General features: G+C 43.7%; 1 protein-coding gene across 4 annotated transcripts in view; it reads right to left on the minus strand.

Moving 5' to 3' along the window:
* The window catches only part of agap3 (ArfGAP with GTPase domain, ankyrin repeat and PH domain 3), a 1,228,693-nt gene that overhangs the window by 568,844 nt on the left and 632,853 nt on the right, over window positions 1-26,996 (minus strand). For all 4 annotated transcript variants that reach the window (XM_068031037.1, XM_068031038.1, XM_068031040.1 and 1 more), the window contains one exon: window positions 11,297-11,389. In XM_068031037.1, coding sequence (XP_067887138.1) covers window positions 11,297-11,389 — 93 coding nt within the window. The remainder of the gene's footprint in view (window positions 1-11,296; window positions 11,390-26,996) is intronic.

Below are 26,996 nucleotides of genomic sequence, written 5' to 3' on the forward strand. Positions count from 1 at the left end.
CAAACATACTCATGCTTACACCACACACTCTACATACTCATGCATACACCACACACTCTATAAACATACTCATGCATACACCACACACTTTATAAACATACTCATGTATACACCACACACTCTACAAACATACTCATGCATACACCACACACTCTATAAACATACTCATGCATACACCACACACTCTATAAACATACTCAGGCATACACCACACACTCTATAAACATACTCATGCAGACACCACACACTCTATAAACATACTCATGCATACACCACACACTTTATAAACATACTCATGTATACACCACACACTCTACAAACATACTCATGCTTACACCACACACTCTACATAATCATGCATACACCACACACTCTATAAACATACTCATGCATACACCACACACTCTATAAACATACTCATGCTTACACCACACACTCTACATACTCATGCATACACCACACACTCTATAAACATACTCATGCATACACCACACACTCTACAAACATACTCATGCTTACACCACACACTCTATCAACATACTCATGCATACACCACACACTCTATCAACATACTCATGCATACACCACACACTCTATCAACATACTCATGCATACACCACACACTTTATAAACATACTCATGCATACACCACACACTCTATAAACATACTCATGCATACACCACACACTCTATAAACATACTCATGCATACACCACACACTCTATAAACATACTCATGCATACACCACACACTTTATAAACATACTCATGTATACACCACACACTTTATAAACATACTCATGTATACACCACACACTCTACAAACATACTCATGCTTACACCACACACTCTACATAATCATGCATACACCACACACTCTATAAACATACTCATGCATACACCACACACTCTATAAACATACTCATGCATACACCACACACTCTATAAACATACTCATGCATACACCACACACTTTATAAACATACTCATGCATACACCACACACTCTATAAACATACTCATGCAGACACCACACACTCTACAAACATACTCATGCATACACCACACACTCTATAAACATACTCATGCATACACCACACACTCTATAAACATACTCATGCATACACCACACACTCTATAAACATACTCATGCATACACCACACACTCTACAAACATACTCATGCAGACACCACACACTCTATAAACATACTCATGCATACACCACACACTCTATAAACATACTCATGCTTACACCACACACTTTATAAACATACTCATGCATACACCACACACTCTATAAACATACTCATGCTTACACCACACACTCTATCAACATACTCATGCATACACCACACACTCTATCAACATACTCATGCATACACCACACACTTTATAAACATACTCATGCATACACCACACACTCTATAAACATACTCATGCATACACCACACACTCTATAAACATACTCATGCATACACCACACACTCTATAAACATACTCATGCATACACCACACACTCTATCAACATACTCATGCATACACCACACACTCTATAAACATACTCATGCATACACCACACACTTTATAAACATACTCATGCATACACCACACACTTTATAAACATACTCATGCATACACCACACACTTTATAAACATACTCATGCATACACCACACACTTTATAAACATACTCATGCATACACCACACACTTTATAAACATACTCATGCATACACCACACACTTTATAAACATACTCATGCATACACCACACACTCTATAAACATACTCATGCAGACACCACACACTCTATAAACATACTCATGCATACACCACACACTCTATAAACATACTCATGCATACACCACACACTCTATAAACATACTCATGCATACACCACACACTCTACAAACATACTCATGCATACACCACACACTCTATAAACATACTCATGCAGACACCACACACTCTATAAACATACTCATGCTTACACCACACACTCTACAAACATACTCATGCATACACCACACACTTTATAAACATACTCATGCATACACCACACACTTTATAAACATACTCATGCAGACACCACACACTCTATAAACATACTCATGCATACACCACACACTCTATAAACATACTCATGCATACACCACACACTCTATAAACATACTCATGCATACACCACACACTCTATAAACATACTCATGCATACACCACACACTCTATAAACATACTCATGCATACACCACACACTCTATAAACATACTCATGCATACACCACACACTCTATAAACATACTCATGCATACACCACACACTCTATAAACATACTCATGCATACACCACACACTCTATAAACATACTCATGCATACACCACACACTCTATAAACATACTCATGCATACACCACACACTCTATAAACATACTCATGCATACACCACACACTTTATAAACATACTCATGCATACACCACACACTTTATAAACATACTCATGCATACACCACACACTCTATAAACATACTCATGCATACACCACACACTCTATAAACATACTCATGCATACACCACACACTCTATAAACATACTCATGCATACACCACACACTTTATAAACATACTCATGCATACACCACACACTCTATAAACATACTCATGCATACACCACACACTCTACAAACATACTCATGCATACACCACACACTCTATAAACATACTCATGCATACACCACACACTCTATAAACATACTCATGCATACACCACACACTCTATAAACATACTCATGCATACACCACACACTTTATAAACATACTCATGCATACACCACACACTTTATAAACATACTCATGCATACACCACACACTCTATAAACATACTCATGCATACACCACACACTCTATAAACATACTCATGCATACACCACACACTTTATAAACATACTCATGCATACACCACACACTCTATAAACATACTCATGCATACACCACACACTCTATAAACATACTCATGCATACACCACACACTCTATAAACATACTCATGCATACACCACACACTCTATAAACATACTCATGCAGACACCACACACTCTATAAACATACTCATGCTTACACCACACACTCTACAAACATACTCATGCATACACCACACACTTTATAAACATACTCATGCATACACCACACACTTTATAAACATACTCATGCATACACCACACACTTTATAAACATACTCATGCATACACCACACACTTTATAAACATACTCATGCAGACACCACACACTCTATAAACATACTCATGCATACACCACACACTCTATAAACATACTCATGCATACACCACACACTCTACAAACATACTCATGCATACACCACACACTTTATAAACATACTCATGCATACACCACACACTCTATAAACATACTCATGCATACACCACACACTTTATAAACATACTCATGCATACACCACACACTCTATAAACATACTCATGCTTACACCACACACTCTATAAACATACTAATGCATACACCACACACTTTATAAACATACTCATGCATACACCACACACTTTATAAACATACTCATGCATACACCACACACTTTATAAACATACTCATGCATACACCACACACTTTATAAACATACTCATGCATACACCACACACTCTATAAACATACTCATGCTTACACCACACACTCTACAAACATACTCATGCATACACCACACACTCTATAAACATACTCATGCATACACCACACACTCTATAAACATACTCATGCTTACACCACACACTCTATAAACATACTCATGCATACACCACACACTCTATAAACATACTCATGCATACACCACACACTCTATAAACATACTCATGCATACACCACACACTCTATAAACATACTCATGCATACACCACACACTCTATAAACATACTCATGCTTACACCACACACTCTATAAACATACTCATGCATACACCACACACTCTACAAACATACTCATGCATACACCACACACTCTATAAACATACTCATGCATACACCACACACTTTATAAACATACTCATGCATACACCACACACTCTATAAACATACTCATGCATACACCACACACTTTATAAACATACTCATGCATACACCACACACTTTATAAACATACTCATGCATACACCACACACTTTATAAACATACTCATGCATACACCACACACTCTATAAACATACTCATGCATACACCACACACTCTATAAACATACTCATGCTTACACCACACACTCTATAAACATACTCATGCATACACCACACACTCTACAAACATACTCATGCATACACCACACACTCTATAAACATACTCATGCATACACCACACACTCTATAAACATACTCATGCATACACCACACACTCTATAAACATACTCATGCATACACCACACACTCTATAAACATACTCATGCTTACACCACACACTCTATAAACATACTCATGCATACACCACACACTTTATAAACATACTCATGCATACACCACACACTTTATAAACATACTCATGCATACACCACACACTCTATAAACATACTCATGCAGACACCACACACTCTACAAACATACTCATGCATACACCACACACTCTATAAACATACTCATGCATACACCACACACTCTATAAACATACTCATGCATACACCACACACTCTATAAACATACTCATGCATACACCACACACTCTACAAACATACTCATGCAGACACCACACACTCTATAAACATACTCATGCATACACCACACACTCTATAAACATACTCATGCATACACCACACACTCTATAAACATACTCATGCTTACACCACACACTTTATAAACATACTCATGCATACACCACACACTCTATAAACATACTCATGCTTACACCACACACTCTATCAACATACTCATGCATACACCACACACTCTATCAACATACTCATGCATACACCACACACTTTATAAACATACTCATGCATACACCACACACTCTATAAACATACTCATGCATACACCACACACTCTATAAACATACTCATGCATACACCACACACTCTATAAACATACTCATGCATACACCACACACTCTATAAACATACTCATGCATACACCACACACTCTATCAACATACTCATGCATACACCACACACTCTATAAACATACTCATGCATACACCACACACTTTATAAACATACTCATGCATACACCACACACTTTATAAACATACTCATGCATACACCACACACTTTATAAACATACTCATGCATACACCACACACTTTATAAACATACTCATGCATACACCACACACTTTATAAACATACTCATGCATACACCACACACTCTATAAACATACTCATGCAGACACCACACACTCTATAAACATACTCATGCATACACCACACACTCTATAAACATACTCATGCATACACCACACACTCTATAAACATACTCATGCATACACCACACACTCTACAAACATACTCATGCAGACACCACACACTCTATAAACATACTCATGCTTACACCACACACTCTATAAACATACTCATGCATACACCACACACTTTATAAACATACTCATGCATACACCACACACTCTATAAACATACTCATGCATACACCACACACTCTACAAACATACTCATGCATACACCACACACTCTATAAACATACTCATGCATACACCACACACTCTATAAACATACTCATGCTTACACCACACACTCTATAAACATACTCATGCATACACCACACACTCTACAAACATACTCATGCATACACCACACACTCTATAAACATACTCATGCATACACCACACACTTTATAAACATACTCATGCATACACCACACACTCTATAAACATACTCATGCATACACCACACACTCTATAAACATACTCATGCATACACCACACACTCTATAAACATACTCATGCATACACCACACACTCTATAAACATACTCATGCATACACCACACACTCTATAAACATACTCATGCTTACACCACACACTCTATAAACATACTCATGCATACACCACACACTCTATAAACATACTCATGCATACACCACACACTCTACAAACATACTCATGCTTACACCACACACTCTATAAACATACTCATGCATACACCACACACTCTATAAACATACTCATGCATACACCACACACTCTACAAACATACTCATGCATACACCACACACTCTATAAACATACTCATGCATACACCACACACTCTATAAACATACTCATGCATACACCACACACTCTACAAACATACTCATGCATACACCACACACTCTATAAACATACTCATGCATACACCACACACTCTATAAACATACTCATGCATACACCACACACTCTACAAACATACTCATGCATACACCACACACTCTATAAACATACTCATGCATACACCACACACTTTATAAACATACTCATGCATACACCACACACTCTATAAACATACTCATGCATACACCACACACTCTATAAACATACTCATGCATACACCACACACTCTATAAACATACTCATGCATACACCACACACTTTATAAACATACTCATGCATACACCACACACTCTATAAACATACTCATGCATACACCACACACTTTATAAACATACTCATGCATACACCACACACTTTATAAACATACTCATGCATACACCACACACTCTATAAACATACTCATGCATACACCACACACTCTATAAACATACTCATGCATTAACCGCACACTCTACAAACATACTCATGCTTACACCACACACTTTATAAACATACTCATACATACACCACACACTCTATCAACATACTCATGCATTAACCACACACTCTACAAACATACTCATGCATACACCACACACTCTACAAACATATTCATGCTTACACCACACACTTTATAAACATACTCATACATACACCACACACTTTATAAACATACTCATGCATTAACCACACACTCTACAAACATACTCATGCTTACACCACACACTTATAAACATGCTCATGCACACACCATATTAGCTATAAACATGCTTATGCAAACACCAAGGATATGGAGTATTCAGAAAATATAGGTTTGGGGGTGTGGGGGGATGGGGAGGGGCGGTAGCTGTAATGATTAGGGAAGACATTGTACTGTTGGAAAGAGAGGATGTCCTTGAAGAGGCAAAGACAGAATCCACTTGGTTAGAGTTGAGAAGCAAAAAGGGTTTGATGGTTTGATCACAGAACTGGGGGCATATAGTCCTCCAAATAGTGAGAGATGGAGGAGTAAATCTGCAGGAAAATCACAGCAATGTGCAAGAACTATAGTGGTGATATTGGGAGACTTTAATTACCCAAATATTGGCTGGGATAATGTTAGAATAAAGGGTAAGGAGGGGAAGGAATTTCTGAAATGTGTTCAGGAGAACTTCCTTGATCAGAATGTTCTCAGACCAACTAGAAAGGAGGCATTGCTAGATCTGGTGCTGGGAAATGAGGTGGGCCAAGTGGACCAAGTGTCTGTGGGAGAGCACTTGGATAAGTGTGATCGTTGTATCCTAAGGTTTAGATTAGCAATGGAGAAGAGCAAGGAATAATCTAAAGTAAAACTTCTAAATTGGAAGAGGGTTAACTTCAATGGGATGAGAGGGGATCTAGCCAGGGTAAAACAGAACCAAAGACTGACAGAAAAACTGTAACAGAACAATGGGTGTTCTTTGAGGAGGAGATGTTTCAGTTACAGGCTAGGTACATTCCAACAAGGAAGAAAGGTACGGGAACCAAAAACAGGACTCCTTGGATGACGAGGGAGATAGAGAATATGCTGAAACAAAAAAAAGAGGATGTATGATGCATGTCAGGTGAATACAATAAGTTGAAAAGGGAAGTGAAAAGGAAAATGAGACTGGCAAAGAGAGAATATGAGACTAGAATGGCAGCCAACATAAAAGGGAACCCAAAAAATCTTCTACTGGCTTGTAAATAGTAAGCAAGTAGTAAGAGGAGGACTGGGTCCTATTAGGGACAAAAAGGGAAATATATGCTTCGCAGCGCAGGGCAAGACTAATATACTTAATGAGTACTTTGTATTAGTGTTCACGAAGGAAATGGAGGCTGACAAAATATCAGTAGAAGCAGAGAGAGTTGAGACAATGGATAGGATAAAAATTGAGATCGGGGAGGTACTAAAAAGGCTGTGCTTAGGGTGATAGGTCACCTGGTCCAGATAGTCTGCATCCCAGGTTGCTAAAGGAAGTGGGAATGGAGATTGCAGAAGGGCTTGTCATAATCTTCCAATCTTCCCTGGATATGGGGGAGATGCCAGAGGATTGGAGAGTGGCAAATGTGGCACCCTCATTCAAGAAAGGGTGTAAGAACAGTCCTAGCAACCACAAACTAGTCAGTTTAACAGCAATCGTGGGTAATGTTTTAGAAACAATAACCAGGGAAAAAAATCAACACACACTTAAGAGAGGTTCAGTTAATTGAGGAGAGCCAGCACTGATTTGGAAAAGGCTGATCATGCTTGACTAATCTAATTGAATATTTTGATCAAATAACAAAGAAGGTTGATGAAGGGAATGTGGTGGACGTTGTTTATATGGATTTTAAGAAAGCTTTTGAGAAATACCACAGAAAAGGCTGGTTAACAAAATTGAGGCTCATGGGATAGGAGGGGCAGTGTCCAATTGGATTATAATATTGGCTTATGGACAGAAAATAGCGAGTCGTATTAAATGGTTGTTCTTCAGACTGGAGGATGGTAGACAGTGGTGTTCCCCAACGGTCAGTGCTGGGACCACTGCTTTTTATGCTATGTATAAATGACTTGGATCTTGGAATACAGAATAGAATTTCAAAATGTGCCGATGATACCAAATTTGGGGGAGCAGCAAACAGTGAGATGATATGAACAACCTGCAACAGGACATAGATAGGCTAGCAGAATGGGGAGAAAGGTGGCAGATGGAATTTGATACAGAGAAGTCTGAGGTGATGCATTTTGGCAGAAGAAATAGGGAGAGGTATTATATATTTAATGGCACATTTCTAAAGAGTGGGCAGGAACAGAGTGACCTGGGGGTGCATGTGCATCGATCTTTGAAGGTGGCAGGACATATTGAGAGAGTGGTTAGTAAAGCATATGGGATCTTGGGCTTCATAAACAGAGGTATTGAGGGGAGGCGGTGGCGTAGTCATAATGTCACTGGACGAGCAATCCAGAGGCCGAGGCTAAAGCTCTGATCGTGAAATTTGAATTCAATTAATAAAAATCTGAAATTAAAAGCTACTCTAATGATGACCATGAAACCATTGTCGATTGTTGTAAAAACCCATCTGGTTCACTAATGTCCTTTCGGGAAGGAAACCTGCCGTCATTACCTGGTCTGGCCTACATATGAGGTATTATATATTTAATGGCACATTTCTAAAGAGCGGGCAGGAACCTCTAGACCCACAACAATGTGTGGTTCCCTCTTATATGCCCTCTGAAATGGCCTAGCAAGCCAATCAGTTTAAGGGCAATTAGGGATGGGCAATAAATTCTGGCCTTGCCAGCAATGCCAATAAGCCATGAACGAATGAGAAAAAAAAAGTAGGGAAGTTCTGCTGAATATTAAGAAAGCTCTAGTTAGGCCACAACTGGAGTATGGTGTCCAGATCTGGTCACCACAGTTTAGGAAGGATGTGAGGGTCCTTGAGAGGGTGCAGAGGAGATTTACCAGAATGGTTACAGGAATGAGAGATTTCAGTTACAAGGTTAGGTTGGAGAAGCTGGGGTTGTTCTCTTTGGAGCAAAGGAGATTGAGGGGAGATTGGATAGTGGTGTACAAGATTATGACAAGGTTTAGATAATTTAGACAAAAAAAAGCTGTTCCCATTAGTAGATGGTACAATGACTGGAGGACACAGATACAAGGTTTTGGGCAAGGGATACAGGGGGCTGCGAGGAAGAACCTTTTTAAGCAGCGAGTGGGAATGACCTGGAACTCGTTGACCCCAAGGGTGGTGGAAGTGGAAATAATCAATGACTTCAAAAGGAAATTGGATGGGCACTTGAGGAAAATAGACTTGCAGGGCTACAGGGATTGAGCAGGGGAGTGGGAGTGACTGGATTTCTCTACAGAGCTGACATGGACTCAATGGGCCTAATGGCCTCCTTCTGTGCTGTAATGACTATGACCACACATGCCATACACATGCCCATGCACCACAAACACTATAAACACACCCCATGCATATACCACACATACTACAACAAGCCCGATGATACAAACACCACAGATACTATACAGATGCTCATAACATGCACCACAATTTTTAAGTATGACTGTAATATAAACAAAACACTATCAACTGTCCTGCCTTAAACAGAGCTGCAACATAGACAAGGCACACATAAAGCCTGTAACATGCACACCAAATGCTACAAACAAGCTGCAACAAACACAAGGCACATTATAAATGGGCCTGTAGAATGCTCATGGGGCAGTACAAATGTGCCCTAAAGTAGCATATTAAAGGATGCGGAGTGAGAGAAGAGCGTTAGGAATAACTCCAGTTACAGAGCCAGCAGTGACATAGGCAGGGCAGATGATTATCCCGCCAGGCTGGTCTACTTTCCATAATTCTAAGTGACATATCCAAAGCTCCCGATAAAGCCACAGGCCTGCAACATGTGGTATAAACAGACAGCCTTCAACTGATAACCAGAATGAAACGCCTGATTATAGGGTTTGAAACTGCACAAGTTTCTTTGGGGCTAATGAAACATAAAGTCCAATCTCATTCAGCTCTTTCTTCTCACAATAAAGCAGCGACAAAAAAACCTGCCGCCCTCCCAGAATGTTGCCACCCTCCCAGAGAGCTGCCGTCTCTCAATATTATTTTAAACAATGTAAGGAAGTGACACCTGATCAGGCATTGGTGCAGATACTGAGCCATGGGGAACGGGTCCTAACACCTGCCTTCAGTACAGGTACGCGATGGTCTGGCCCTGCTGTTGCAACAGGTACAGAACCCATTTGACCTCTGCTTGTTTGTTATCTTGAAACTCGTTTTGTACCTTTTAGTTTTCTAAAGCTGTTTGAAACCAGGACTGCAGCAAGAAAGGCTACAGAATTGAAACTGTCTGAGTGAGATCGGACTATGCCAGTAGATTCTGTGAGGAGTAGGCCCCTGCCCCTCAGCACCTGCAATATCCAGAGGGACCCCAGGAGATCTGACATTGTGGGAAGAGACTCCATGGAGACAGAACCAAGCAGTAAAATACTACTTACCTGTTTGATGGGGATAGCTCGTCCACTCCCAATATTGTCTGTTTTACCATCTAAGCTTTTCTTCTCCTTATCGGTGTCACTGCCCTTTCGAGACTGATGCAAAAGAAGGAAGAACAGAGATGAAAACATACGCTGAGACAGTCGGCCCCAAACACAGGCCCAGGAACACTCCGCCCCAAACACAGGCCCAGGAACACTCCGCCCCAAACACAGGCCCAGGAACACTCCGCCCCAAACACAGGCCCAGGAACACTCCGCCCCAAACACAGGCCCAGGAACACTCCGCCCCAAACACAGGCCCAGGAACACTCCGCCCCAAACACAGGCCCAGGAACACTCCGCCCCAAACACAGGACCAGGAACACTCCGCCCCAAACACAGGCCCAAGAACTCACTCCTCCCCAAGCACAGGCCCAGGAACTCACTCCTCCCCAAACACAGGCCCAGGAACTGACACTACCTCAACACAGGCCCACGAACTCACCTCCCCAAAAATAGGCCTCAGGAACTCATCCTCTCCAAGACAAGCCCCAGGAACTCTCTCCTCCCCACAGGCCCAGGAACTCACTCCACCCCAAACACAAGCCTCAGGAACTCACTCGTCCCAAACACAAGCCTCAGGAACTCACTCCATCCCAAACACAAGCCTCAGGAACTCACTCTGTCCAAAACACATGCCTCAGGAACACTCTCTGCCCCAAACAGGCCCAGGAACTCACTCCGCCCCAAACAAAGGCCCCATGAATTCACACTGTCCCAAATACAAGCCCCAGTAACTCATACCTCCTCAAACACAGGCCCAGGAACTCACGCCTCCCAAAACACATGTTCCAATCTCATGCACAAGATGTAGACCTGCCCACGTGTGTAACCCATTCTTGCCCACTGCCCAATTCCACTCATTCTCCCTCATTATTCACTGACCTTTGCTGCATCTTACTCACAAATGACTCGTGCTGCCCACTGACTCTCACTCCATCTCACTCCCCCTCGTTGTCCATTGAGTCTGGCTTCCCCCACTCCACCTCGTTCCCCACTAAGCCTCAATCACCCTTGCTTCCCAATAACCCTCTCCTCACACATGCCCTCCCCACACTCAGCCCATCTCCAATGTCCCATCATTCACTGTTATCAATCCAATTCCATAATCCCACACAGCAAAGACAAAGAAAAGAAGCTAACAATCATCATATATTCTGTCAAATGATAAAACCAGGCAGCATTAAAACTCCACTTCATAGCTCCAGCATATTAATAAGCCCCATCATAAAAGGCCATACTGAGGGAGCACCGCACCGTCGGAGGGTCAGTACTGAGGGAGTGCCGCACTGTCGGAGGGTCAGTACTGAGGGAGCGCCGCACTGTCGGAGGGTCAGTACTGAGGGAGCGCCGCACTGTCGGAGGGTCAGTACTGAGGGAGCGCCGCACTGTCGGAGGGTCAGTACTGAGGGAGCGCCGCACTGTCGGAGGGTCAGTACTGAGGGAGTGCCGCACTGTCGGAGGGTCAGTACTGAGGGAGTGCCGCACTGTCGGAGGGTCAGTACTGAGGGAGCGTTGCACTGTCAGAGGTGCTGTCTTTTAGATAAGGAGTTAAACCGAGGTCCTGGCTGCCTGTTGTTCTCATTCAGGAAGATGGCAAAGATCCACTGGCTATATTTGACCAAGAGCAACACGTCCAGTGTCAGGGATGTCTCGGATCGAGTCTACAGGATTCTTAAGGGGGAGGGGGAGCAGCCAGAGGTCGTGGTACATATCGGTACCGATGACATAGCTAGGAAAAGGGATGAGGACCTGAAAAGCGAATATAGGGAGTTCGGTTGGAAGATGAAAGGCAGGACGAGCAGAGTAGTAATCTCAGGACTGTTACCAGTGCCACGAGGTAGTGAGGCTAGAAACAGGGAGCGAGTGCAGCTGAACACGTGGCTACAGAACTGGTGTAGGAGGGAGGGATTCAGATATGTGGATCGTTGGGATACCTTCTAGGGAAGGTGGGACCTGTACAAGAATGACGGGTTGCATCTGAACTGGAGGGGCACCAATATCCTGGGCGGGAGGTTTGCTAGAGCTCTTCGGGAGGGTTTAAACTAGTTTGGCAGGGGGATGGGAACCGGAGCCACGGATCAGTGGATGGGGTAGCTGTTGAACAGGCAGATACCGAGTGCAGAGAGTCTGTGAGGAAGGTTAGACAGTTGACAGGGCAAAGTTGCAGCCAGTATGATGGGTTGAAGTGTGTCTATTTGAACGCAAGAAGTGTCAGGAATAAGGCTGATGAACTTAGAGCATGGATCAGTACTTGGAGCTACGATGTTGTGGCCATTATAGAGACTTGGATATCACAGGGGCAGGAATGGATGTTGGATGTTCCGGGGTTTATATGTTTCAAAAGGAATAGGGAGGGAGGGAAAAGAGGTGGGGGAGTGGCATTGCTAATCAGGGATAGTATCACAGCTGCAGAAAGGGAGGTCGTCGAGGAGGGTTTGTCTACTGAATCATTATGGGTGGAAGTCAGAAACAGGAAAGGAGCAGTCACTTTGTTGGGAGTTTTCTATAGACCCCCCAATAGCAACAGAGACATGGAGGAACAGATTGGGAGGCAGATTTTGGAAAGGTGCAGAAGTAACAGGGTTGTTGTCATGGGTGACTTCAACTTCCCTAATATAGATTGGAACCTCCTTAGTGCAAATAGTTTGGATGGAGCAGTTTTTGTCAGGTGTGTCCAGGAAGGTTTCCTGACTCAATATGTAGATAGGCCGACTAGAGGGGAGACTATGTTGGACTTGGTGCTTGGCAACGAACCAGGCCAGGTGGCAGATCTATTGGTGGGAGGGCATTTCGGTGATAGTGATCACAACTCCCTGACCTTTACTATAGTCATGGAGAGGGACAGGAGCAGACGGGATGGGAAAATATTTAATTGGGGGAGGGGGAATTACAATGCTATTAGGCAGGAACTGGGGAGCATAAATTGGGAACAGATGTTCTCAGGGAAATGCACGACAGAAATGTGGAGGTTCTTGAGGGAGCACTTGCTGCGACTGCTGGATAGGTTTGTCCCGATGAGGCAGGGAAGGGATGGTAGGGTGAAGGAACCTTGGATGACAAGAGACGTGGAACAGCTAGTCAAGAGGAAGAAGGAAGCTTACTTAAGGTTGAGGAAGCAAGGATCAGACAGGGCTCTAGAGGGTTACAAGGAAGCCAGGAAGGAACTGAAGAATGGACTTAGGAGAGCTAGAAGGGGACATGAAAAAGTCTTGGCGGGTAGGATTAAGGAAAATCCCAAGGCATTCTACACTTATGTGAGGAACAAGAGGATGGCCAGAGTGAGGGTAGGGCCGATCAGGGATAGTGGAGCGAACTTGTGCCTGGATCGGAGGAGGTAGGGGAGGTCCTAAATGAATACTTTGCTTCAGTATTCACTAGTGAGAGGGACCTGGTCATTTGATAGGACAGCGTGGAACAGGCTGATATGCTCGAACAGGTTGAGGTTAAGAGGGAGGATGTGCTGGAAATTTTGAATGATATGAGAACAGATAAGTCCCCGGGGCCAGACGGGATATACCCAAGGATATTACGGGAAGCGAGGAAAGAGATTGCTGCGCCTTTGGCGATGATCTTTGCGTCTTCACTGTCCACTGGAGTAGTACCGGATGATTGGAGGGTGGCAAATGTTGTTCCCTTGTTCAAGAAAGGGAATAGGGATAACCCTGGGAATTATAGACCAGTCAGTCTTACGTTAGTAGTGGGCAAATTATTGGAGAGGATTCTGAGAGACAGGATTTATGATTATTTGGATAAGCATGGTTTGATTAGAGACAGTCAGCATGGCTTTGTGAGGGGCAGGTCATGCCTCACAAGCCTTATTGAATTCTTTGAAGATGTGACAAAACACATTGATGAAGAAAGAGCAGTGGATGTGGTGTATATGGATTTTAGCAAGGCGTTTGATAAGGTTCCCCATGGTATGCTCATTCAGAAAGTAAGGAGGCATGGGATTCAGGGAAAGTTGGCTGTCTGGATACAAAATTGGCTGGCCCATCGAAGTCAGAGGGTGGTAGTAGATGGAAAGTATTCAGCCTGGAGCTTGGTGACCAGTGGTGTTCCACAAGGATCTGTTCTGGGACCTCTGCTCTTTGTGATTTTTATAAATGACTTGGATGAGGAAGTGGAAGGCTGGGTTAGCAAGTTTGCCAATGACACGAAGGTTGCTGGAGTTGTGGATAGTGTGGAAGGCTGTTGTAGGTTGCAACGGGACATTGACAGGATGCAGAGCTGGGCTGAGAAGTGGCAGATGGAGTTCAACCTGGAAAAGTGTGAAATGATACATTTTGGATGGTCGAATTTGAATGTGGAATACAGGCTTAAAGACAGGATTCTTGGTAGTGTGGAGGAACAGAGGGATCTTGGGGTCCATGTCCATAGATCGCTCAAAGTTGCCACCCAAGTTGATAGGGTTGTTAAGAAGGCGTATGGTGTGTTGGCTTTCATTAACAGGGGGATTGAGTTTAAGAGCCGCGAGGTTATGCTGCAGCTCTATAAGGCCCTGATTAGACCACACTTGGAATATTGTGTTCAGTTCTGGTCGCCTCATTATAGGAAGGATGTGGAAGCTTTAGAAAGGGTGCAGAGGAGATTTACTCGGATGCTGCCTGGACTGGAGGGCATGTCCCACGAAGAAAGATTGAGGGAGCTAGGGCTTTTCTCATTGGAGCGAAGAAGGATGAGAGGTGACTTGATAGAGGGGTACAAGATGATGAGAGGCATAGATAGAGTGGATAGTCAGAGACTTTTTCCCAGGGTGGAAAGGGCTATCACCAGGGGGCATAATTTTAGGGTGATTGGAGGAAGGTTTCGGGGAGATGTCAGAGGTAGGTTCTTTATGCAGAGAGTGGTGGGTGCGTGGAATGCGCTGCCAGCGGTGGTAGTAGAAGCAGATACATTAGGGGCATTTAAGCGACTCTTGGATAGGTACATGGATGATAGTAGAATGAAGGGTAGGTAGTTAGTTTGATCTTAGAGTAGGTTAAAGGATCGGCACAACATCGTGGGCCGAAGGGCCTGTACTGTGCTGTACTGTACTGTTCTATGTCCAGGCAAACATTCCTCTCTTAAACAACACCTGAAGGAGGAAGATTAATTGGTGCATTATCTCACTGCTGAGCAGTAACTGGCTCCCAAGTATGAACTTCAATCAATTCACTGTTTGCAAAGCATGGGAGGGTCCTTTTTATATTGTTCATTTTTAGGATGTGAGAGTCCTAGCAGGGCCTGCATTTATTGCCCCTAGTTTCCCTCAGAAGATAGTTTGATGCAACCGAGTGTCCTGCACTGCTACTTCAGAGGACAGTTAAGCATCAACCGTGTTGGTGCGGGACTGGTGTGGTGTACAATGGTATACAGCTGGGAGGGAATTGCCCTGGGAGTCCTCAACATCGACCCCGGACCCCATGTAGTCTCATGGCATCAGGTCAAACATGGGCAAGGTAACCTCCTACTGATAACCACCTACTGCCACCCCCCCCTCAGCTGATGAATCAGTACTCCTCCATGTTGAACAGCACTTGGAGGAAGCACTGAGGGTGGCAAGGGCACAAAATGGGGGACTTCAACGTCCATCACCAAGAGTTGCTCGGTAGCACCACTACTGACCGAGCTGGCCGAGTCCTCAAGGACATAGCTGCTATACTGGGTAGCGGCAGATGGTGAGGGAACCAACAAGAGGGAAAATTATACCTTACCTCGTCCTCACCAATCTACCTGTTGCAGATGCATCTGTCCATGACAGTATTGGTGGAAGTGACCACCGCACAGTCCTTGTGGAGGCGAAGTCCCGTCTTCACATGGAGGATGCCCTCCATCGTGTTGTGTGGCACTACCACCGTGCCAATGGAATAGATTCAGAACAGATCTGGCAGCTCAAAACTAGGCATCCATGAGGCGCTGTGGACCATCAGCAGCAGCAGAATTGTATTCAATCACAATCTGTAACCTCATGGCCCGGCATATCGCACACTCAACCAGTACCATCAAGTCAAGGGACCCACCCTGGTTCAATGAAGAGTGCAAGAGGGCATGCCAGGAGCAGCACCAGTCATACCTAAAAATGAGGTGTAAACCTTGTGAAGCTACAACCCACGACAACTTCAATATCAAACAGCTGAAGCAGCATGCAATAGACAGAGCTAAGCAATCCCACAACTGATGGATCTGACCAAAACTCTGCAGTCCTGGCACATCCAGTCATGAATGGCGGTGGACAATTAAACAACTAACAGGAGGAGGAGGCTCCACAAATATCCCCATCCTCAACAATGGGGTAACCCAGCACATCTGTGCAAAAGATAAGGCTGAAGCATTTGCATCCATCTTCAGCCAGAAGTGCCGAGTTGATGATCCATCTCGGCCTCCTCCTGAAGTCCCCAGCATCATAGATGCCAGTCTTCAGACAATTCGATTCACTCCGCGTGATATCAAGAAAGGACTGAAGGCACTGGATACTGCAAAGGCTATGGGCCCTGACAACATTCTGGCAATAGTACTGAAGGCTTGTGCTCCAGAACTTTCCGCGACCCTAGCCAAGCTGTTCCAGTACAGCTACAACACTGGCGTCTACCTGGCAATGTGGAAAATTGCCCAGGTATGTCCTGTCCACAAAAAGCAAGACAAATCCAATCCAGCCAATTACTGCCCCCTCAGTCTACTCTCGATCATCAGCAAAGTGATGGTGAAAGTTGACATTGCTATCAAGTGACACTAAAACACCAACGACCTGCTCAATAATGCTCAGTTGGGGTTCCACCAGGACCACTCAGCTCCTGACCTCATTACAGCCTTGGTTCAAACATGGATAAAAGAGCTGAACTCCAGAGGTGAGGTGAGAGTGACTGCGCTTGACATCAAGGCAGCATTTGACCAAGTATGGCATCAAGGAGCCCTAGCAAAACTGAAGTCAATGTGAATCGGGGGGAAAACTCTCTGCTGGTTGGAGTCATATCTAGCACAAAGGAAGATGGTTCTGGTTGTTGGAGGCCAATCATCTCAACTCCAGGACATCACTGCAGGAGTTCCTCAGGGTATTGTCCTAGGCCCAATCTTAAGCTCCTTCATCAATGACCTTCCCTCCATCATAAGGTCAGAAGTGGGGATGTTCACTGATGATTGTACGATGTTCAGCACCATTCGCAACTCCTCATACTGAAGCAGTCCATGTCCATATGCAGCGAAACCTGGACAACATTCAAGCTTGGGTTGATAAGTGGCAAATAACATTTGCGCCACACAAGTGCCAGGCAATGGCCATCTTCAACAAGACAGAATCTAACCATCTCTCCTTGACATTCAATGGCATTACCATCGCTGAATCCCCCACAATCAACAGCCTGGGAGGTCACCATTGACCAGAAACCGAACTGGAGAAGCCACATAAATAATGTAGCTACAAAAGCAGGCAAAGGCTGGGAATCCTGAGGCGAGTAACTCACCTCCTGACTCCCCAAAGCCTGTTCACCATCTACAAGGCACAAGTCAGGAGTGTGATGGAATACTCTCCACTAGCCTGGATGGGTGCAGCTCCAATACTCAGGAAGCTCGACACGGTCCAGGACAAAGCTGCCCACTTGATTGGCACCCCCATCTACCACCTTAAACAGACACTCCCTCCACCACCGATGCACAGTGCCAGCAGTGTGTATCATCTACAAGATGCACTGCAGCAACTCACCAAGGCTCCTTAGACAGCACCTTCCAAACCAGCCACCTCTACCAACTACAAGGGCAAGGGCAGCAAATACATGGGAACACCACCACCTGCAAGTTCCCCTCCAAGTCACACACCATCCTGACTTGGAACTATATCGCCGTTTCTTCGCTGTCGCTGGATCAAAATCCTGGAACTCCCTCCCTATCAGCACTGTGGGTGCACCTACACTCCATGGACTGCAGTGGTTTCAGCGGCAGCTCACCACCACCTTCTCCAGGGTAATTCAAATGCTGGCCTTGCCAGCGACAACCACATCCCATGAAAACGCATTTTAAAAAGTCATATATAAGCCAGACTGGGTCATGGCCGCAGCTCTCCTTCCCTCAAGGACATGAGTGAACCAGATGGGTTTTATGACAAACCATCAACTTGATGCTTTGTTTTGATGATCCCAGCTTTTTAATTCCAGATTTATTAAATCGAATTCAAATTTTCACACTGATCTGTTGGGATTTGAACTCACATTCTCTAGATTATTAGTCCAGGAACACAACTCTTACTTTACAGATGAGGGAATGGAATTTAGAGACCCAGACACTGAATACAGTTCACTGAGCTATTTATTGTTGACATTAACAATACTAAAGGATGAGGAGAAAGGGTTTAAAAGAATGCGATGCATTGGTTACCTAATGGCAGTTTAGTCTATTGGTCCTCTAGCCGATTGCTCTTCCCGTAAGTTTGATATGATTCAGAATGATGTAACAAGCTGCTGTCTATCTAAATCCGTCTTTCGTTCCTACATAGCTATTAGGAACGATTGAACAGGCTGGGGCTCTTTTCTCTGGAAAAGAGAAGGCTGAGGGGTGACCTGATGGTGGTCTTTCAAATTATGAAGGGGTTCAATAGGGTAGATGTAGAGAAGATGTTTCCACTTGTGGGAAGTCCAAATCTAGGCGGCACAGTGATTCGATTCTGGGTACTGCCTGTGCTGAGTTTGCAAGTTCTCCCTGTGACCACGTGGGTTTTCGCCGGGTGCCCCAGTTTTCTCCCACAGACAAAGACTTGCAGGTGGTAGGTAAATTGGCTGTTGTAAATTGCCCCTAGTGTAGGTAGGTGGTAGGGAATATGGGATTACTGTAATGTTAGTATAAATGGGTGGTTGTTGGTCGACACAGACTCGGTGGGCCAAAGGGCCTGTTTCAGTGCTGTATCTCTAAATAAATAAAGTCACTAACGGAGCCAATAGGGAATTCAGGAGAAACTTCTTCACCCAGAGAATGGTGAGAATGTAAAACTCGCTACCACAGGGAGTGGTTGAGGTGAATAATATAGATACATTTGAGGGGATGTTAGATAAATACATGAGGGAGAAAGAAATAGAAGGATACTTTAATAGGGTTAGATTAATAAGAGTAGGACGAGGTTCGTTTGGAGCATGAACACTGGCACGGACCAGTTGGGCCAAATGGCCTGTTTCTGTGCTATACGCTCGATGTCACTCCTTTTTCTTTGCTCTGTCCTGCCAGGCCGACTAACCACATCAAACTCCCAGAGCCTTTCCTTTCCCTGACACTCAGACACTGCGATGCACCAGGGAGGGGGAAAGTTACCTGGACACTTTGCTCAAGGAGAGAGTCACACCCCTTTGTTTAGGTATGTCAGATTTGGTCTGTTCTCAGGGACAGGAGATTGTGACTACGAATGAGGCATCTACAGGGATCCAGAAGGTAGCAATGGAGGGGCCTCAGCCCTGGTGATTGCCCAACAGGTACGAGGTTCTTGCAGCTTGTATGGACAAGAACAGGGACTGTAGGGAGGATGAGCAAACTGACCACAGGCCATTCAATTGGGAGAAGAGTAAAGAGGATTTTTAAAAATTCTTTCATGGGATGTGGGCATCGCCGGCAAGGTCAGCATTTGTTGTCCATCCCTAATTGCCCTTGAATAACTGACTGGCTTGCTAGGCCATTTCTGAGGGCAGTTAGGAATCAACCACATTGCTGAGAGTCTGGAGTCACATGTAGGCCAGACCAGGTAAGGACAGCACAGACATGATGGGCCAAGTGGCCTCTTTCTGTGCCTTAAACTATCTATGATTTCCTTCCATAAAGGACATTAGTGAACAGATGTTTTTTTTTATAACAATCGATGATGGTTTCATCGCACCATTTCTGAGACTTGTTTTCAATTTGAGATTTCAAAAAATTAATTAATTGTATTTAAGTTCTACGAGCTGCTGTGGTGGGGTTTGAACCCATGTCCCCAGGGCATTAGCCTGGACCTCTGGATTACTAGTACAGTGATATTACCACTACGCCACTGGCTCCCCCTAATGTTGTAGTAGTACGGGACAGTATATTTAAGGGAATAGGTAATGTCCTCTGCAGCCGAGAGCGTGCATCTGGAAGGCTGTGTTGCATGACCAATGCCAGGGTTAAGGACATCTCCTCGGGCTGGAGAGGAGCAGAGTGGGAGAGGAAGGATTCAGTTATCGTGCTCCATTTGGGTACCAATTACATAGGTACGACTAAGAGAGAGTTTCTGCTGAGGGAGTATGAGCAGCTAGGTGTTAAATTAAAAAGCAGAAGCACAAAGGTAATAATCGAAGGTGGTCGCTTTACGAAGGAGATTGTGGTTGATGGACAGAGCTATCTCCTGCTTATTCGGGATGAGGGGGGACCTCCCGAGGTGCAGGTAACCAATAACTTTCCAGCTACTGAGCTGCATAACTTTACCCGGCAGGTTCTAGTCACAGCCTGTTACACACACGCCACTTTCTCCCAAATAATGAGAAAGAGGGAGAGGAGCCAGTCTGCAGGGTGATCACGGAGATGTGCAAGAAATATAGAATGGTGATATTGAGGGATTTTAATTACCCAAATATCAATTGGGATAATTTTAGAGTAAAGGGAGAGGAGGGGAGGAATTTCTGGCTTGTGTTCATGAGAACTTCCTTGCTCAGTATGTTCTCGGTCCAACTAGAAAGGATGCATGGCTGGATCTGGTGCTGGGAAATGATTTGGGCTAAGTGTCTGTGGGGTATCACTTGGATAAGAGTGAACATCGTATCGTATGGTTTAGTTTAGTTTAGTTTAGAGATACAGACCAGTAATGCAGAAAAGCAAGGAACGATATAAGGTAGAATGTCTAGACTGGAAAAGGGTTAATTTCAATGGGATGAGAAGGGATCTAGCGAGAATAAAGTGGAACCAAAGAGTGACAGGAAAAACTGTAACAGAACAATCTTTAAGAGAAAGATGCTTCAGGTACATTCCAAAAACGACGAATGGTATGGGAACCAAAAACAGGGCTCCTTGGATGACGAGGGAGATAGAGATTATGTTGAATCAAAAAAACAGCATGTATGATGCATGTCAGGTGAATTCTTCAAGTGCAAAGGGTAACAATGGAAAGGGTAAAAATTGAGTGTGAGGAGGTACTGGAAGGTTTCCATTTGCCAGCCTTATTTTCCTTTTCACATCCCTTCTCAACTTATTGTATTTGGCCTGGTTCTCACTTGAAGACATCACCTGACATGCATCATACATGCTGTTTTTTTGATTCACCATAAGTCACCTGGTCCAGTTGGCTTGCATCCCAAGTTTCTCAAGGCAGTGGGGATGGCGATAATGGAAGGGCTTGCCATAACCTTCCAATCTTCCCTTGATACGGGGGAGGTGCCAGAGTATTGGAGAGTGACAAATGTGCCACCCTTAATTCAAGTAAGGATGTAAGGACAGTCCTAGCAAATACAGGCCAGTCCGGGAAAAAATATCAAAACACACTTGGAGAGGTTTGAATTAATTAAGGAGAGCCAGCATGGATTTGGAAAAGGCAGATCATGCTTGACTAATCTAATGGAATTTTTTGATGAAGTTACAGAGAAGGTTGATGAAGGGAATGCGGTGACTGTTGTTTATATGGATTTTAAGAAAACTTTTGATGAAGTGCCACATAAAAGGCCAGTTAACAAAATTGAGGCTCATGGAATAGGAGGGTCAATTAAAAAATAACTGGCTCAAGGACAGAAAACAGCAAGTCGTTATAAATGGTTATTTTTCAGACTGGAGGTAGACAGTGGTGTTCCCCAAGGGTCAGTGCTGGGACCACTGCCTTTTTTGCTACACATAAATGACTTTGATCTTGCAATACAGAGTAGAATTTCAAAATTTGCTGATGATATCAAATTTGGAGGAGTACAAAGAACAGTACAGCACAGGAACAGGCCATTCGGCCCTCCAAGCCTGCGCCGATCTTGATGCCTGTCTAAACTAAAACCTTCTGCACTTCCGGGACCGTATCCCTCTATTCCCATCCTATACCTGTATTTGTCAAGAGGCATCTTTGAAGGTGGCAGGACATATTGACAGAGTAACTAGCAAAGCATATGGGACCATATGAGCATATGGAAGAGTTAACAAAGTGAGCGTTGGTCCTATAGAAAATGAGTCTGGGAATTAATAATGGAAAGTAAGGAGATGGCAGCTGATTTGAACGGGCTTGTATCCGCTGGCGTTTAGGTGAGTAAGAGGCGACTTGATTGAAACATATAAGATCCTTGTGGGAGAATTGTTACGAGAGTGCTTCTATTTTTTTGTAAAATATGTTTTTAAGGACTTATAGTTGAATTACGGACATTGATTCATCTGGAAGCTTGAAGAGATGCTGAACCTTGTGATTTTTTTTAAGGGAGGTCACCAGAAGGTTTTTGGACTGAGCTTGAAACCAAACAATTACTGGAAGGCACCTGTCTGCAGATAATTACCAAGCAGGGGTTGTTTTTGACCTGGGAAAGAAGTTTGCAGAGAAGTGACAGGTCATGATTTATAGAGGTCAGGAGGCTTGTCTCTTGTGTCATTTTTTATGGTTTCGCTTTGGACAGTGAGTTGCCATATGGAAAATGGTTTTAGAAAGAAAGTTGGTGTGTAAACTGCTTGGAAGACAGTTGGTTTTTGCCTGCCAAGGAAACCCAGCTCATCTCTTTTTCTCTCTCTTGGAAAGAAACCCTGCATATCCAGTGTGTCAGTCTGCTCTTTCCACCTGCATTTGAAGAAACCCTGTGTATCGAATGTGTGGAAATTGAAACCCCTGTTGCCACATTTCTGTTGTAAGGCCGATCAGAAACCCCTGTTGCTGCATTTCTTGGGAAGCCTATCCAAACTTATCTTCAACATCACCTGGAAAGAACTGTTCTAGGAAGAACCCAGTGACAGTCATCTATACGTATTTGGGATGCCAAACTACAACAAACGACATCTTTCCATATCTTTGTTTTCTTCTTCAAGAAGTAGCAAGTATTTGACCCCTTTTTTTAAATAGAGCTCGAAAACGCAAATCCCTTTATTTTTCCGATTAACCAGTAGAGGTGTGTGTGTGTGTGAGAGTGTGAGGGGCTAAGGTAAAAAGGGAATTTTAATATTTCAATCTGTGTGTTTATGCTTTATGTCATTACTGGTTAAGACTTGTTTTATAATAAATGGATAATTTTGTTGTTTATTAAAGAAGCCTGGTTGGTGTGTTTTATTCTGGGATAGAAACAGTCTATGATTGACCATATCGGTAAGTGGGAAAAAATTTAAATATATGTTGTGACCCGTGGAGAAGTGGAACTAAAATAAACAGTGCACTCCTCCCACCTCGGTTGTAAAAGAATCTAGAACTAGGGGTCACTATTTAAAAATAAAGGGTTGCCGATTTAAGACAGAGATTTTTATTTATTATTATTGAGGTGAATTTTTTTCTTTCAGAGGGCTGTGAGTCTTTGGAATTCTCTTTCTCAAAAGGCAGTGGAAGCAGAGTTTTCAAATATTTTTAGGGCAGAAGTACATAGATTCTTGATAAGCAAGGGGGTGAAAGGTGGTGGGCAGGAATGTGGAGTTGAGGTTACAATCAGATCAGCCATGATCTTGCTGAATGGTGAAGCAGGCTCGAGGGGCCGAGTGGCCTACTCCTGCTCCTAATTCGTATGTTCGTATCTTAGGCTTCATAAATACAGGCATTGAGTACAAAAGCGGGGAAGTTATGCTGAACCTTTATAAAGCTCTGGTTAGGCGCAAACTGAGTAGAGTCCAGGTTCTGGTCACCACACTTCAGGAAGGATGTGAGGGTCTGAGAGAGGGTGCAGAGGAGATTTACCAGAATGGTTCCAGGGATGAAGGATTTTAGTTACAAGGTTAAGTTGGAAAAGCTGGGGTTGTTCTCCTTGGAGTAATGGAGATTGAGGGGAGATTTGATAGAGTTGAACAAGATTATGATTAATTTAGGTATGTGAGACAAGAAAAACTGTTTCCATTAGCTAATGGTCTAGGGGACACAGATTTAAGGTTTTGGGAAAGAGATGCAGGGGAAATGTATGGAAGAACTTTTTGATGCAGCGAGTGATAATGACCTGGAACTCGCTGCCCATGGGGTTGCTGGAAGCAGAGACGATGAATGATTTCAAAAGGAAACTGGATGGGCACTTGAAGGAAATAAACTTGCAGGGCCATGGGGATCGAGTGGGGGAGTGGGACAGACTGGATTGCTCTGCAGAGAGCTGGCATGGACATTTTGGGCTGAATAGCCTCCTTCTGAGCTGTAAATCACTTCATAAATACCTCAGGCACGAGCAAATTGGCATACAGTAAATAAGATCAGCGAGTCAAATGTGTGATTGGTGTGGGAGAAATGGACTTTGATTCATGGGGAACTGGCACCAGGACTGGGGAAAGAGGGAGCTGTGCCGTTGGGATGGTCTTTCAGCGAAACGCGCTGGGACCAGTGTCCTGGCGAATCTTTTAACTAGGACTGTAGAGAGGGCTTTAAACTAAATAATGTGGGGTGAAGAGTTCCCGTGAGGGGAGGTTTAGAAACTTAACAAGAAAGCACAAGGCAACAATGCAGGTAGCATTATGGGTAATGATAACCAGAGTGTGACAGGACAGAGTGTACAAACATAGGAATGCACCAGCAAATAAGGTCAGAGTCGGGAAAAATGATAAAAAGACAGAATTAAAGGCAGGAAATTGGAGTTAAGGCCATAATCAGATCAGCCGTGATCTTACTGAATGGGCGGAGCAGGCTCAAGGGGCCGAATTCTATCCTATTTCTTATGTTGACTTGGTGATAGTGAGGGTGTGCACAGATCAGCACTCCACATTGTCAGACCAACCTCCTGTAGCTGGACGTGGACGCGACTGTGCAATGGACTGCTGATGGCCGTGGGGGGAGCTGCAGTGACTCACCTCTTGTCCGCCCTCTTTCTTCTCTCTCTTAGGACCCTATTTAGCAGTGTGCAGCCTAGGGATGCATTCTCACAAAAACAAAATAATGTGCATACTCGAAATCTGAAATCAAAACAGAAAATGCTGGAAATACTCGGCAAATCAGGCAGTATCTGTGAAGAGAGCAAAACACGGTTTCAGGTTGATGACCTTTCATTATCTCTGACTAAGGGCATCGAGCTGAAACTTTATCTGTTTTTCTCTCTCCACAGATACTGCCTGATCTGCTGAGTATTTCCAGCACTTTCTGTTTTGAACCATGCTTGGTGCTATCTTCCAATCAAACTCTGCTCCAGGATTGGAGCCTAAAGCCCAGGCTAACACTTCAGTACTATACTAAAGGAGTGCGACATGTTAAAAGCTCTATGCTTTCTAAATCTCTTTGTCTCTCTCTCCTCTTTTAAGGTCATCCTTAAAACCTATCTCTTTGACCAAGCTTTTAGCCGCCCACCCTAACGTCTCCTTCTTTGGCTCAGTGTTAATTTTTGTCTATTATGGTCTTAAGGAGTGTCTTGGGACGTTCAAGGTGCTGTATAAATATAAGTTATTGTTCCTCCATGACCCTGTTCTGGTGGATGTTGAAGATCCTTTGGCATTTCTGGAGAGCAGTGAGTTCTCCAGGTGCCCTGGGTCAACATTCCTCCCACAACCAACAGCACCATGAACAGATTAACTGCTCAGTCATCTTTACTGTCTATTGCATTTTGCTGTAAGCAAAATGGTGCTTCATAAATATTCA

Source organism: Heterodontus francisci, chromosome 5 (assembly GCF_036365525.1).
Source record: "Heterodontus francisci isolate sHetFra1 chromosome 5, sHetFra1.hap1, whole genome shotgun sequence".
Taxonomy (NCBI): Eukaryota; Metazoa; Chordata; class Chondrichthyes; order Heterodontiformes; family Heterodontidae; genus Heterodontus; species Heterodontus francisci.